General features: G+C 37.0%; 1 protein-coding gene across 1 annotated transcript in view; it reads left to right on the top strand.

Moving 5' to 3' along the window:
• The window catches only part of LOC121727059 (alkylglycerol monooxygenase-like), a 53,162-nt gene extending 39,124 nt beyond the window's left edge, over positions 1-14,038 (top strand). Inside the window, exons 7-10 of the mRNA XM_042114735.1 lie at positions 2,249-2,400; positions 7,116-7,250; positions 8,126-8,239; positions 13,698-14,038. Coding sequence (XP_041970669.1) covers positions 2,249-2,400; positions 7,116-7,250; positions 8,126-8,239; positions 13,698-13,955 — 659 coding nt within the window. The 3' untranslated portion in view covers positions 13,956-14,038. The remainder of the gene's footprint in view (positions 1-2,248; positions 2,401-7,115; positions 7,251-8,125; positions 8,240-13,697) is intronic.
• The last annotated feature ends 377 nt before the right edge of the window (positions 14,039-14,415 follow it).

The raw sequence follows: 14,415 nt of genomic DNA, 5'->3' as shown, positions 1-14,415 counted from the left end.
ACGATTCAACAGATGGCGTTTTATTTTTTACTTTATTGTAACATAGAACTAATCATACTTATTAGTTAGTATGTTTTTGTTTATAGTTTTTAATACGTTAGAATATTATGTTTAATAATATTATCACTTGGTATAATAATAATCAATCTATCTTATCTTATGTAGAACTCCTACTGCATTTCTAATCCATACTATCCATACTAATATTATAAATGCGAAAGTATCTCTGTCTGTCTGTCTGTCTTGCTTTCACGCCAAAACTACTGAACCGATTGCAATGAAATTTTGTATACAGTTATTATAGAGTCTGAGAAAGGACATAGGCTACATTTTGATGTGGGAAAATATCTTATTTCCATGAAAATATCGATGAAAATTACTTCGCATTGCGCGTGGCCAGCGCTCATCCCGGGGGTCCTGGGTTCGAGTCCCGCAGGCGGAACAAAAAGTTTTCAATGTTCCTGGGTCTTGGATGTGTATTAAAATAAAATTTCAAAAATCTTAAACATATTTTATGTATAATATTATAAAAAATCCAGAAATCCAGAAATCCAGAATCCAGAATCCAGAAATCCAGAAATCCAGAAATCCAGATATCCAGAAATCCAGATCCAGAATCCAGAAATCCAGAAATCCAGAAATATATTATAAATGCGAAAGTATCTCTGTCTGTCTGTCTGTCTGTCTCGCTTTCACGCCAAAACTACTGAACCGATTGTAATGAAATTGTGTACACAGATAGTCTATGGCCTGAGAAAGGACATAGGCTACTTTTTAACTGGAAAAGGGGGTTGTAAGGGGGTGAAAATGCGTAAATTTGGTCAAATTAAGTTAGTTCCAAAAACTCAAAATAGATGGCGCCAAGAGTCCCCTAGATCGCGCTATCGCTTGCTCATATGTATTTCTATAAGAGGTGGTACCATGTTGAGTTAATATTTCGATTCTTTTGATTGTTATACATGTTATTAAGTAACTCACGTACCAATATAGAAATCAGAAACAACAGTCTACCAATAATAAATACTAAATAGTTTATGGCCTATGGGTATTGGCTATTGGGCAAAGCTAAAGTTGTGTAATGCATTATGCAGCTAAGTTGTGTACCGCTAAATAAGCTTTAAAAGGTATAAAAAAATTTAATTAAAAAAAATATATATTATGTGCACACTACACGGCTGTTTTGGGTATTTTGATTTAAGGGGTACCAGGGTTTTAAAAAGCTTTTGACACCAATTTTATTGACACCGCGCGCTATAAACTGAAGTCCACGCGGACGAAGTCGCGGGCAACAGCTAGTAATATATAATATATATACTTATAATATATAAGTATGCAAGAATTGCTCGTTTAAAGATATAAGATAAGATTAGGATTACAAGATAGCTTTAAAAATGTGGGTAAATTATTTACTTACTTTATAATATCATGTTCCTGATCATGTACTACCAGAGAAGTCGATTCCTAGGCAGATGGCGGACCTAAGTAATTTGGTCGCGTTAAGTCAAACCCATCAGACCGATTACAGCTAACATTGAATTGACATATAAGCCGACCAAATGACTAAAGTCCTGCAACTGCCTAGGAATTAATTTCCGCGATGGTACATACATTACGGGTAGTCTTATTCACAGGATCCGTAGTATTGCAAGGAAACCATATATTTTCTGCAATTAAAATGCATTTAAACATAAATCTGGCACAGAGCACTCAAGTCATGACTCATGACTGTATTACTACTTTATTGAATACCTGTCTATATAGTAAGGTCAAAATCGTATCGTCTGTCGCTACGTCACGCGCAAAAACTTAAGAGGAGTCCACACCGCCCTTTTTTCCATACAAACGTTGTCCCCTGTTTCCTCCCTGGATAATGCTAGTACAGTTATAAAATTTTTCCTGAATATCTACGGCCACTAATAAAATGTCTATGTTTTCTTTTTTTTCATAATTTAATTATTAAATAAGAAATGAACGTTCAAAAACCCAAAAAAATGGCCAGATTTTCCGCTGCGTTCAAACATCTCAAGCCTTTCTTTAAACCTTTAATGAAAAAATTACTTAAATCGGTTAACTTTTGGAGAAGGAATCAGGGGACAACGAATCGTTGATTTTCTGCAGTTGTCTCTATCGCGTTCTGCGGTATAGGCTTGAGGTAAGGGAGACAGCTATAGATATTACACGTCCTTTTTTTTAATTTCTCTAGCCCCTGGTGTATCCTCTTAACGAGTTTCATTTCTTTTTTTTTCAGGCAGCAACAAATACTGCTTGGACGTGAACTACGGTGGTGTTCTCATCATCTGGGACCGGCTCTTTGGCACCTTCAGGCCTGAGGACGACAAGATAGAGATAGTATATGGACTGATATACAACAAACCGTCCTTCAACCCATTGTATCAACAGGTGTGTATCCTTATGACGTACATTATCTATGATATGTTGGGCAGAAAAAGGTTTTCTTGCGTTTATCAGGTACTGAAACTAAAGGGCTACTTTTGGTAAAATTTTGGCAATGATGTAGAGTCATCAAAACATATTTTATAATCGCTTTAAAAAACATTTTTACCAAAAGCATTAAGTTGGCGAAATGTTACTCGAGTATTAAAATAATATCTATAGGCGACATAACAATAAGTACCTAATAATACGATCGAAGTCCTTACTCCTTAAGGACTTCACGTTCTTTTCTCATTTTTAACCGACTTCCAAAAAACGAGGAGGTTATATATTCGGCTGTGGATATTTTTTTTATTTTTTTATTTTTGTATGTTCGACCACTACTCCGCCGTTTGTGAACCGATTTTCACTCCAATTTGGCCCCATTTTCACAAAAGTGGTGATCTGATGATGGGATCCATGAGTAATTGAGGGAACTCCTCAAAATTTATATGGAAACATATGGTGATTTTGGTTTTATGAGAAGCATCCTAAGCATATGCTACCAAAACGCAAGATTTTGCACCAAGGTATACTATGGTTCCGAAGATACTAAGAGAACTCCGGATTCCTTATAGATACAAGTTTGGGGGTTTAGGCGTTGTTTAAAGAACTGAAAGCATATGCTACTATGCAAATTACATTCATCATCATCATCATCATCAGCATCATCATCACTACCATGTCAGGGTCACCAATGTCACAACTCATGGTTGTATATGGATACAATATACACAAAACACCATAAAATATCATCAGTCATCACGTTATGTCCTTATTTATTTGGTACATTTCAAAGCGATTTTAATACAAAAAAAAACAAAGTTCAAGTACCACAAAATTGAACATAAGTAACAAATTCAACCTTTACTCCAGAGCGTAAGGCACACATTTGGGTTGGACTGAAGAAAACGGGGCACTATGGAAAAAAGACTTAGAAAAAATTTTCGTCAAAATTTTAACCTCTTATAACCACCCTTTTTGAATATACCAATCGATAGGGGGCGCCAAGGGGAGCAAAAAAGCTCAGATAAACTTTTCTCAAAAATCAACCCCTGTCGAAAGACAGGCCGAAATGTGACCCTTGTTAGTATGGCGAAAATTTGGGTAAGGTTTAGGAACCTACGTCAATTAAATGTTGGTGACATGGGTTAAGGAGGATTGTTTTGGGTGAGAAAAACTCCTACTTACCGTTTCCACCGCCAGTAAGCTCTCCGTTTAGAAGAAATTCGCATTTGAGATTTTCGTAATCATCTGTTTTCTGATGTTTACGAAGTATTTTTAAGGCATCTCAAGGCTGTGATGAGTGGGTCTTACTTAACTACTCAGCCACGGATACCAAGGGGGGGAGGGGGAACGGGGGGACGCAGCCCCCCCTAAAGGGGGGCTCGGGGGGCGCAGCCCCCTGCCAAAACAAAAACAAACACAATCCAGAAAGTCCAAAAGTAGGTTAGGTTAGGTTGGAACTTAGACCACAACACCCAGAAATAGGAGCTACGCGGGGCTCCATCGACTTTCTTTTGTAGTAGTTTCTCAAATAAATTGGGGTAGGTTTGTAAACATTTACCAAGATTAAGATAATATTAAGGGGTTGAAGTATTTTCGCCATACTAACGAGGGTCACATTTCGGCCTGTCATTCGACAGGGGTTGATTTTTGAGAAAAGTTTGTCTGAGCTTTTTTGCTTCCCTTGGCGCCCCCTATAGATTGGTATAATAAAAAGGGGTGGTCATTGGGGGTTGTATTTTTCCGTCAAAATTTCTTTTTCCCATAAAAGTCTTTTTCCCATAGTGCCCCGTTTCCAAAGCAACGCCAACATTGTAATTAAAAATTACAATGTTGGCGTTGCGTTCTTTGACGCATTCAATTATTGAATGCGCCAATACGAAAGTTGAATGAAAGAAGATGACTAAAATTGAAGATGAAAGTGCACAGTGTGGACATACCTAGCTAATCTACATCGTAATAGGAATAAGAAACACAATCGCAATTAGTATAAAAAATACTTCGTTTATACGGTTTATATTTACACGATTTTGATACATAAATATACAGATCGAATTCCTATGCAAGTTTATAGGTACAATAATTGCCTAGCGGCTAGCACGTGTTTACTGTTCATTTCGATTTTTTTTAATGTATTGTTTAAAATTATCTACCTAATATTTGTGAGCACGACGTCTGACTCTTAACAAATTGTGATATGAATTATTAAGATACGATTAAATATACTTACGCGATGGTTAGTAGCTACTTAACTAAAAAGAGTGAAATTATTATTTTTAACAAAAAATTAAAACCGACTTCCAAGGTAAAAACAATAATAACATCCTTATAATATGTACTCAATCTTCATCATTTTGAAGCCGGTACCAGATAGCTGAATCTTTAGTTCTCTGACAGAATATTTGAAACTTTTGGAACTGGCACCGACTTCAAAATTATTAATTTACTACTTTTAATATATGTAATACTTTTTCGTTCATATTATAAGGATGTTATTATTGTTTTTACCTTGGAAGTCGGTTTTAATTTTTTGTTAAAAATAATAATTATACGATATAAAATACGATTCGTATTTTGCTACGTAAAATATAATTTATTATGTATGCCCGTTTGAATCTTTTGTTTCGAAAAATAGCTTGCTCCATCATTTAGACAACGGAGGTAAAATTGTTTTGTCAAAAAGCTGACACCAGTATCGTACTATACATACTGCTTAGCGCATATGAAAAAAGTTCTAAAAGATCGCGAAAATAGTCTTGCAAAGATGTTTTGGCGCGTTGATGTCCTTGATAAGCGACCGAAGCGCGTAGCAAGAAGCAGTTAGACTAGGACGAGTCGGCGCATGAGTACCGAAAACTTGGTATTTTAATAAAGAATATAAAAAAATATATGTTCGGTTGAAAAATAACAATTCCTTGCAATTGTTTAAACAATGTTCGTTTAAACAATATGGCACCGGGTTGCGCCCTGGCAACATGCATTTATATCATCAGGAGGGCAATTTGAAGAGGATCGCATAAAAAAATTGAGGTGGAATAGTTTTGTAGTTGAATAGTTTTCGGTACTCATGCGCCGACTCGTGCTAGTCTAAGTGATAATTTTCAATTCATTCTCTTTCTAAATTATATTTTGGTATTGACAGAAGTGTTCGGGCGGAATTACTTTTAAGATAAATTTTACATTTTACAATATCAGTTAGTTCCGATTGGTACTACTAATATTTATATTCTGTGGTTCCGATTTGGGTCACGCGCCAAAACATCCTCATATTCCAAGTGCGTGGCGTATGAGAAGAATTATAACAAGGAAACAATATCGGAAATCCTCCAGGCCATCCGCCATCCGAATATCAGAGGCATTTATATTCATGAACGGCTCACATGTGATTTTGCATACAAATAGGAAAAGACATCAAGGTGAAGCCAAAACAAGACAATACCGATCAGAAAACGATTAAGGAAAATAATTCGAGAGCTCTTTGACATTATATCGTCTGATGTTCTGCTTATAGCACGGGAGATCTATCTCTGTTAGACTTTCGAGATTTGTCGCAAATAAAAATGTTGTTCGTCTTATCAAAATGAAGCTATACTCACAAAAAATTAGCTTGATAGTAATAAAAAAAAATGTTCTAGGGCTCCCGTACTATTATATACTGTATAATTATAGTACGGGATACGGGCGGAATGGTACGGGCGATGTCAAACATTATAACTTTAAAATATCCGCTACCGCGAGTAAGTAGCTGATGATAATATTTTCCAAGTCGAACGACCAGCTTCCGATCTTATTGAAATCTTCCAAATACGCTGGAGAGATGAAAGTGCCCAAATGTGTGCGCAATACACAGAGTGCACTCTCTATTCCATCACTCTCTTCCACCAGGTGGGACGTCTTACCGACACGACCGGTAAGGCCTGATTGCTTTGCATACTCCACGTATGGACCGCTACCTACCTACCGTCCATTAAAACAGCGAAACGACGTTCACGGGGTCTGCTAGTATTTAATAGAGTCGCGGAAAAAATGTAAATTAATAATAATTGTAAAGGCCTGTTTCAACACTTCCTGATAAGTACCGGATAGGCTATCCACCACTTAACTTGACAGATAGAATATGGAAAATCTGACAAAAAGGCTGTGGATAGCCTATCCGGCGCTTTATCAGGAAGTGGTGAAACATGCCTTAAAGTTGTAAACCGCATCTGTCCACAGCTCAACGATAGGCTCTCTCTGTTTGTTTAATAAAGTTGCAAGTCTCTTTTTATCGTACGAGTTACGAGTAACATGGACTAGGAAAAAGTTTTTAAATCAAAATTTTTGATACAGTCATGTTATGATTCTTGAACCTATTACTATGATAATTGTCTTGGTCAAAGCGACCCACGTAGCCTGCCAATTTGACCCTACAGGGGTCTGTAAGTATATGAATGGTCTCAGATAGCTTCAATTGTATGCCTTTTCACGTTAAAGTTATCGTTAAGAGAAAGCTCGAATAAGCCTAAAATAACTACTGTTTTTGCCTAGTCTATAAAAATATTTTACAGACGCAAACGATATGCCTAATAGATCTAATAAAGTAACCTACTCCTTTTACCTGGTTGATAAAAAAATGGTAGATTAAATAAAAATAGGCCTAGAGCTTTTGCTTATTCGTTTAAAAACTTAATTCACAGGCGTTCTACACGAGCTACGTGATAGAGAAGTTCCAGACGATGAAGACCTGGGGCGACAAGTTCAGGGCGGTGTTCTGGGGACCCAGCTGGGAGCCGGGGACGTCCAGATTGGGAGATGAACTGCTGAAAGATGATGTGAGTGTTATTACTTTGACTTTAGCAAAAAAATCATACACAATATAATATAGTGGACATAACATAAAGAGGCAAAAAGTGTGATTAAATTTATTACGGTTCTTGGTTATTGGTTTCTGGGGTGTTGACGAATGTGGCAAAACTTTTCTTGTTTATTTTTGCTGTCTTAGAGCATTCACACCATATTCTATCTTTTAATTGCAGTCGGCAAGAGTAATTTAAGAGTAGTAACAAGTTAAATGAAGCATTAATTTTTCTAACGAAAATAGATGTGCCATTAGAGGATTAATATGTATACCCGATTTCGATCTTTTTGTTTGAAAGTTTACGTGAATGTAGTATAATACCATCTTTAGTATTCTTTAGTATCATCATTATCTCGCTGGCAGCTGAACGATTTACAACCCAGAGTTAGTGATAAATGCATTAATTATGTTCCCAGTAGGCCGTGGTATTAAGGTGATTGCACATTTATCAGCACGCATGAGCCGAACGCACCGCATTTTAGAATTCGTTGTATGAAATGATGTGAAACCTCGCACATTCGTCCGCACCGTACCCGACGCGTACGACGCGTACGGTGCTGACAATAATGTGCGATCAGCTTTAGTATCACCATCCTTAGCTCGTTGACTGCTGAACGATTTATAACCCAGAATGTAAAGGCCGGCAAATCACTAGCAGCTCTTCTGATGTTGCGAATTTTCATCGGCGACGGTAGTTGCTTTCCATCAGGTGACCCGTTTGCTCGTTTACCCTCTACCATTTTTTTTTATTTGTGTAATAAAAAAAAATGGTAGAGGCACTCTCAAAATGCAAGCAATTCCAAGGGATTTTCTAGTAGGCCGTGGTATTAATCCACCATCTTCTCCCAGGTGCAAGTCCGTGACCGTTTCCACGTGCAGCTCCCGACCTGGTGCAACGTGTACATCGTATGCCACTACGCCATCATACTGTATGGGTTCATGGAGCTGGCTTCCAAGCATATGGTATGTACATAATAATTTAAACCATTTATATTTCTTGCAATCTATGAGCGCGCGGCGCCCTTAGTTGTGTGAGTGACCATAATATCTATACACGCGTACAAAGTACGCGTGTATAGATATTATGGTCAGTAGCGAGCGAGCCATGTACGCCGTACATGCCTCGCTCGCTACTGACTGCTCCGTTAGGTACGCACACTAACGAAAATGTCTATTCGTATTTCCAACTACAAATAAAGGCTGCGCGCGCTCGTAGATTGCAAGAACTATAACTTAGTTCTCGATACTCTTCAGCTTTCTATAGAAGTGACATACGTTGAGAAAAACGTCGTTTCCGAAAATTGGCATTCGCGCCGTTCTGATTTTGATTAAAGCTTTTAAGCCAAACCTACGCGACCAAAGCGACTGCGAAGCGTTAAGAGGATTCCACACCGCCATTTTTTCCATACAAACGTTGTCCCCTGTTTCCTCCCTGGATAATGCTAGTAGAGTTATAATTTTTTTCCTGAATATCTACGGCCACTAATACAATGTCCCTATGTTTTCTTTTTTTTCATAATTTAATTATTAAATAAGATATGAACGTTCAAAAACCCAAAAAAATGGCCAGATTTTCCACTGTGTTCAAACGTCCAGAAAACAGATTTGGCTAGATTATACAAAAAAAGCAAAACATAGGAACACAGCTCAAGCCTTTTTTTAATCTTTAATGAAAAAAGTACTTAAATCGGTTAAGTTTTGGAGAAGGAATCAGGGGACAACGAATCGTTGATTTTCTGGATTTTCTGCAGTTGTCTCTATCGCGTTCTGCGGTATAGGCTTGAGGTAAGGGAGACAGCTATAGATATTACACGTACTTTTTTTTCATTTCTCTAGCCGCTGTGGTATCCTCTTAAGAGGATACGACGTCTGTAACGCGCGACGTTCGCTTCGGCAGACGAAATATAAGTTAAAAGCTTTAGAACTTAACGAAGTTTGAAAAGTTGTACGACGTGCTACCTTCAGAAGGAAGTTTGCCTTACTCGATATTTGTACTAAATGTTAGCTGAATATTATATAATTTTCTTTTCGAAGGTTAAAGCTCTGTTTGACCGAGTATAAATAAGGCCTAGCTCGTAGGCGAGGGAAAATTAGAATAAGTTTAACATAACAATCTTAAGATGGTTTCTTCTGAATTCCATAAATATTATAATCTAAAAAACATTAGTGTCTTTAAATTTTCGGATTATTTTGACTATAGGATTAACCGTCGGGGCAAACAATATTTCGTATAGCATTATAACGTATAGTACGGGAGCCCTAGATCAATTTTTTTTGACAAGCCGAACAACATTTTTATTTGCGAAAAATCTCAAAAGTGGTAGCTAACAGAGATAGAAAGGATTTCATTCTTTGACTTGATGGTTCTAAAATATGGAATGTTCTATTTCTAGGACAATATTGCTCTTAAATTGTATAACTATTAACCTATCAATGTACAAAAAATCAGCTTGTTAGGGTTTCGTTTTAGAGTTCAGTAGTCAACCAAGTTTTGTTGATCACTGAACCCTAACGAGCTGATTTTTACTCACAAAAAATTAGCTTGATAGTAATAAAAAAAAAATTGTTCTAGGGCTCCCGTACTAGTCTTTCCGAGTAAGAATCCGTCTCCGTGAACTATTCAAAGTCCCATTGTAAAAGAGGTGGCTTTATATTGAAAAATGTTTCACAGAATATTTGAAATTTTTCCAACGAGAAATCGTTTCTATTTCTCCAGCTGCATCAGTAAATATAAGTTCCTCTTTGAACAAACTTTACAGTACAATAAAATTCGCATTTCACTTCGAATGCGATAGAATAATCATTTATATTCACAATTATAGCCTCCTATAAACATTTCTATAATGAAAAATGAAAACGGTATTGAAAAGTAAATTGTTCTGGTATTATGTCGGCTATATTATTAACGTTTATGAAAAGCACTTACATTTGAACCTTCTACGCTTCGCTTAAAATGCTTGTCTTGACCAATTTTAAATTATAGATAACTGTAAAATCAATATTTATCCCATTTACTGATTGTACACACATTGCAGGTGTTACAAAATTCATGATTAAGGAGTGAGCACACTGAGACGGGCCGTGCCGGGGCTCAGCGTGCCGGGGCTCATCGCAAAAATCCGCCTCTATACAATTTGTATGGAAGCGGATGCGCGTATCGCACACTGTGTCGGGGCGCAGCGGATTTCCGCTTCCATACAAATTGTATGGAGGCGGATTTTTGCGATGAGCCCCGGCATGCTGAGCCCCGGCACGGCCCGTCTCAGTGTGCTCACTCCTTTAAACAACAAACAAGCCCCGCAAAGTATTTTAGAGCCCTCTTGAAGACTGTTCTCAGTTCGACAACTTCGTAAACCGAAAAGCTTTTTAAATCACTAACAGAATTGTCCATCTACATAATAAATATTGGCGGACTTTCGTGTAAAGTGTTCAAATATTGAATATAAATACGATTTAAGTACTTTTCCTCGAAAAGATATTATGTATTTAGGCACTTGGGTACTCGAGGCGCGATTTCGAATTTATTTTGGTATTTCGGTTCCTTGGTTCTGTGTTATCGTAAATACTTTAAGTTTAATCGGATTTTAATGGGTGAACAGAACGTCTCCTCAAGCGGATGAATTAAAAGGAAATATAGTAAAATTTTAATAAGAATGTCTACCTCATCACTTTGATCAATTATTTATTATAAGATTTGTTTTTCGTATAAAATATTGAATCAACTTATTTCATTTGCACGATTACAACATTTATTGGAAAAATTTATTACGCCCTACAGCCTTATGAAATCATAACTTTTGGTACTCATATTATTTTTCTTTGCGAATAAAAACGAATCGCAAACTTGATTTACTTTGACATTCAAAGGTCAAGTCTAAATCCTGAGGGTAAGGCTTTTAAGCAGATTAATAGTGGTCATACATCATCATTTATCCTGATAAGACAATTTACAAAACGCCTCGCTGTCATCGATCTGTTTGGTTTAAGCTTGAAAAATCACTACAAAGTCCAATAAATGTTGTAGATTTTTCAATGGCCCTCGCTAAACTAGAAAAGTATACCTTAATAAGCTACTTACACTGTATAGTAGCAGAGTCGAAACGTTGCAACGCATCACGTTTTTTGCCAAAGCATATTCATCTGTATAATGTATTGTTCAATGATTATTGTTGAAGTACATTTCTATTACTTATCAAAATATGAAAGGGTCGACGTTCGTTCTTCGACGCTGTCAAAATTTCATATTAGAAATTTGTTCTTAAATAATAGAACAATAGAGACGATTATGTTTTGGCTAAAATCGTGACACGTCGCGTCGCTTCGACTCTGCTTCAGTGTGAGTTGAGTCTTATTGAATAGGTCGAAGTAATGAAATGCACTGTTAACTACTGCTCTGGAAAATTTCCCACGGGTAATACTGGTTTAAAATGCAAATGACGTCGAAATTACCTAGGTATAACTAGTCGTTACGCTTTAATCTGCATGTTAACAGCCTTATTTTTAATCACAAAAATATATTGGTAGCTCAGAAATTATAAGCCAGATAGGTAACTTTTTCATCCAGATAAATGTTGGGTATAACAATTACTAGCTATTTGACCGAGCTTCGCTCGGTATTCGATAAAACACGAAAAAATTACATTTTCTAAAAATGATTCCTAGCTAGATCGATTTATCGCCCCCAAAACCCCCTATATACTAAATGTCATGAAAATCGTTGGAGCCGATTCCGAGATTACACAAGAGCACTCTGGTTCCAATGGAACCAGGCCAGTTACGCAGAAGTAATTTTATAGTGCCCACGTGTGTGCGCGTGTAAAAGTTGGTGTGTATTGCGTACACACTTGGGCGCTATAAAATTACTCCTGAGTAACTAACCTGGTTTCAGAACGCGTCGTGGCCGTTTTCATTAGGGCCACAACACGGATTCGCGTCGTGGCTGTTTTTAAATGCTCAGAACGCGTCATGGTTTTACTCGATTACCACAACGCGTTGAGGTTGTAGCACGTCAGCCACGACACGAATTTCGCTATGTGGTATTTCTGTGATTACCAGAACGATTTTCGCGTCGTGGCCGTTTCACTATTACCACAACGCGTTGTGAGCCATTTTTTCGCTCACTGAGCGTTTTCGGTCTTTGAGCGTAACATATACAAGAACTAGCTGTTGCCCGCGACTTCGTCCGCGTTAGTATAGTAGATCACGTCCCAAGTATTATTTACTGTAAAAAAATATTCAATGTACAGCATTGACTTTCCTACGATTTGATTACATATAGATGTCCCGCGCGGCTTCGCTTGCTGTTGCTGTTCGCGACCGTACATTTTTCCGCAAAAAATAGCCTATGTCCCTTATCGTGGTCCATTTTTTATGTTTGCCAAATAACATAAAAATTGCTCCAGTAGTTCTTAAGAATCTTAAGATAATAAGCAATTTCATATAATTTCCCCCGTTTTTTCCACACTTTCCTCTATTTCTTCGCTCCTATTAGTCGTAGAATAATAAATTATAGCTTATGGCCTTTTTCAATAAGTAAGCTATCTAACACTGAAAGAATTTTTCAAATCAGACCAGTAGTTCCTGAGATTAGCGCGTTCAAATAAGCCCTTTAAAATAATTTCCCCCCGTTTTTCCACTCTTTCCTCTATTTCTTCGCTCTTATTAGTTTTAGCGTGATAAAATATAGCATAAAACCTTCCTCAACAAATGGGCTATCTAACGCTGAAAGATTTTTTTAAATCGGATCAGTAGTTCCTGAGATTAGCGCGTTCAAATAAGCCCTTTTATATAATTTCCCCCGTTTTTTCCACATTTTCCACTATTTCTTCGCTCCTATTAGTCTTAGCGTGATAAAATATAGCTTATAGCCTTCCTCGATCAATGGGCTATCTAACACTGAAAGAATTTTTCAAATCGGACTAGTAGTTCCTGAGATTAGCGCGTTCAAACAAACAAAGAAACAAACAAACAAACTCTGCAGAATTATAATATTAGTATAGATTGTTCGTTTAAAGATACAAGAATATTATATAACTACCCTGAGATCGAGGCATGAATTAGCGAAAAAAAGTATTTACGTTAAAAGAAAATTACTTTTATGAGAATCTGCCCACGGCACTCACCCATTCAATTTTAATTTGATTGTTTAAAAAAATATTTTTCAATCGTTTGTACGTTATCTATCAAATCTAATATTTCTAATATAAAATTCTCGTGTCACAATGTTTGAGCGCGAACTTTTCCAAAACGACAACAGAATTTAATGAAATTTTGTATGTACATTCGTTAGGCCTGGGAATAGGTTTTAATGTACTTTTTATATTGATACAAGAAATAATTTATATAGAAATAATTTATATGGCAACGTTGGGCCAGCTACTTGTTCTATACAAACTCTTACCTTCATTTTCTCATGTTCCAGGGTATGACGCCGCTGACGGTCCTCATTTTCGTGTCCTACATCATCGCCTCTCTCACTGTTATCGGGATGTTGTTCGACAACTCCAAGTATGCTCCCCTGCTGGAGGTCCTCCGCTGCTCAGCCCTGGCCTTCCTCACGAGAAGCCTGTCCACCATCAGCCCAATAACGACAGCCCTACAAGTATTCTACGTCATCTCAGCTATGTTCTGGTGCCTGCACACCATGAAGCTACTGGAGATCAAGAAGAAAGTGGAGTGATGCATTTATTTAGCTTAATTTTTGACTGAGAGCTAGGCTAGATTTTTTGTTGTTTTGTATGTGTTTCCGTTTTATTCTCGCCTAAGTTTGTTGCCCAAAATAGTAAGAGAAGAATTATATTAACACCTCCATCGTGGGTATCGCACACACAATAGATGTTCAATTGTTATGTGACAGCCGGCTGCCGCTTGGGGATTGATGGACTAACATTAAAGTTACCAACTACCCAAGAAGATATTCAAATGTTAAATTTTGAATTCCAAGCTGCATATAAGCGGTACAAATAATTGAGAATTAAACAGACATACATATTGACTTGACTGTACACGTTTAAGGATGTGCGTTGCTTTTGATTGTTATAAATATTAAGAATAATTCCGAAGTGCCAAATAATTAGTTTTATAATGTAGTTAAATGTGATTTTGTACGTTTTGGATACTTTGTTACTGCCAAATGTTGT

The sequence above is a fragment of the Aricia agestis genome, chromosome 5, assembly GCF_905147365.1.
Source record: "Aricia agestis chromosome 5, ilAriAges1.1, whole genome shotgun sequence".
Taxonomy (NCBI): Eukaryota; Metazoa; Arthropoda; class Insecta; order Lepidoptera; family Lycaenidae; genus Aricia; species Aricia agestis.
This window is presented reverse-complemented; position numbering and strand designations above follow the sequence as displayed.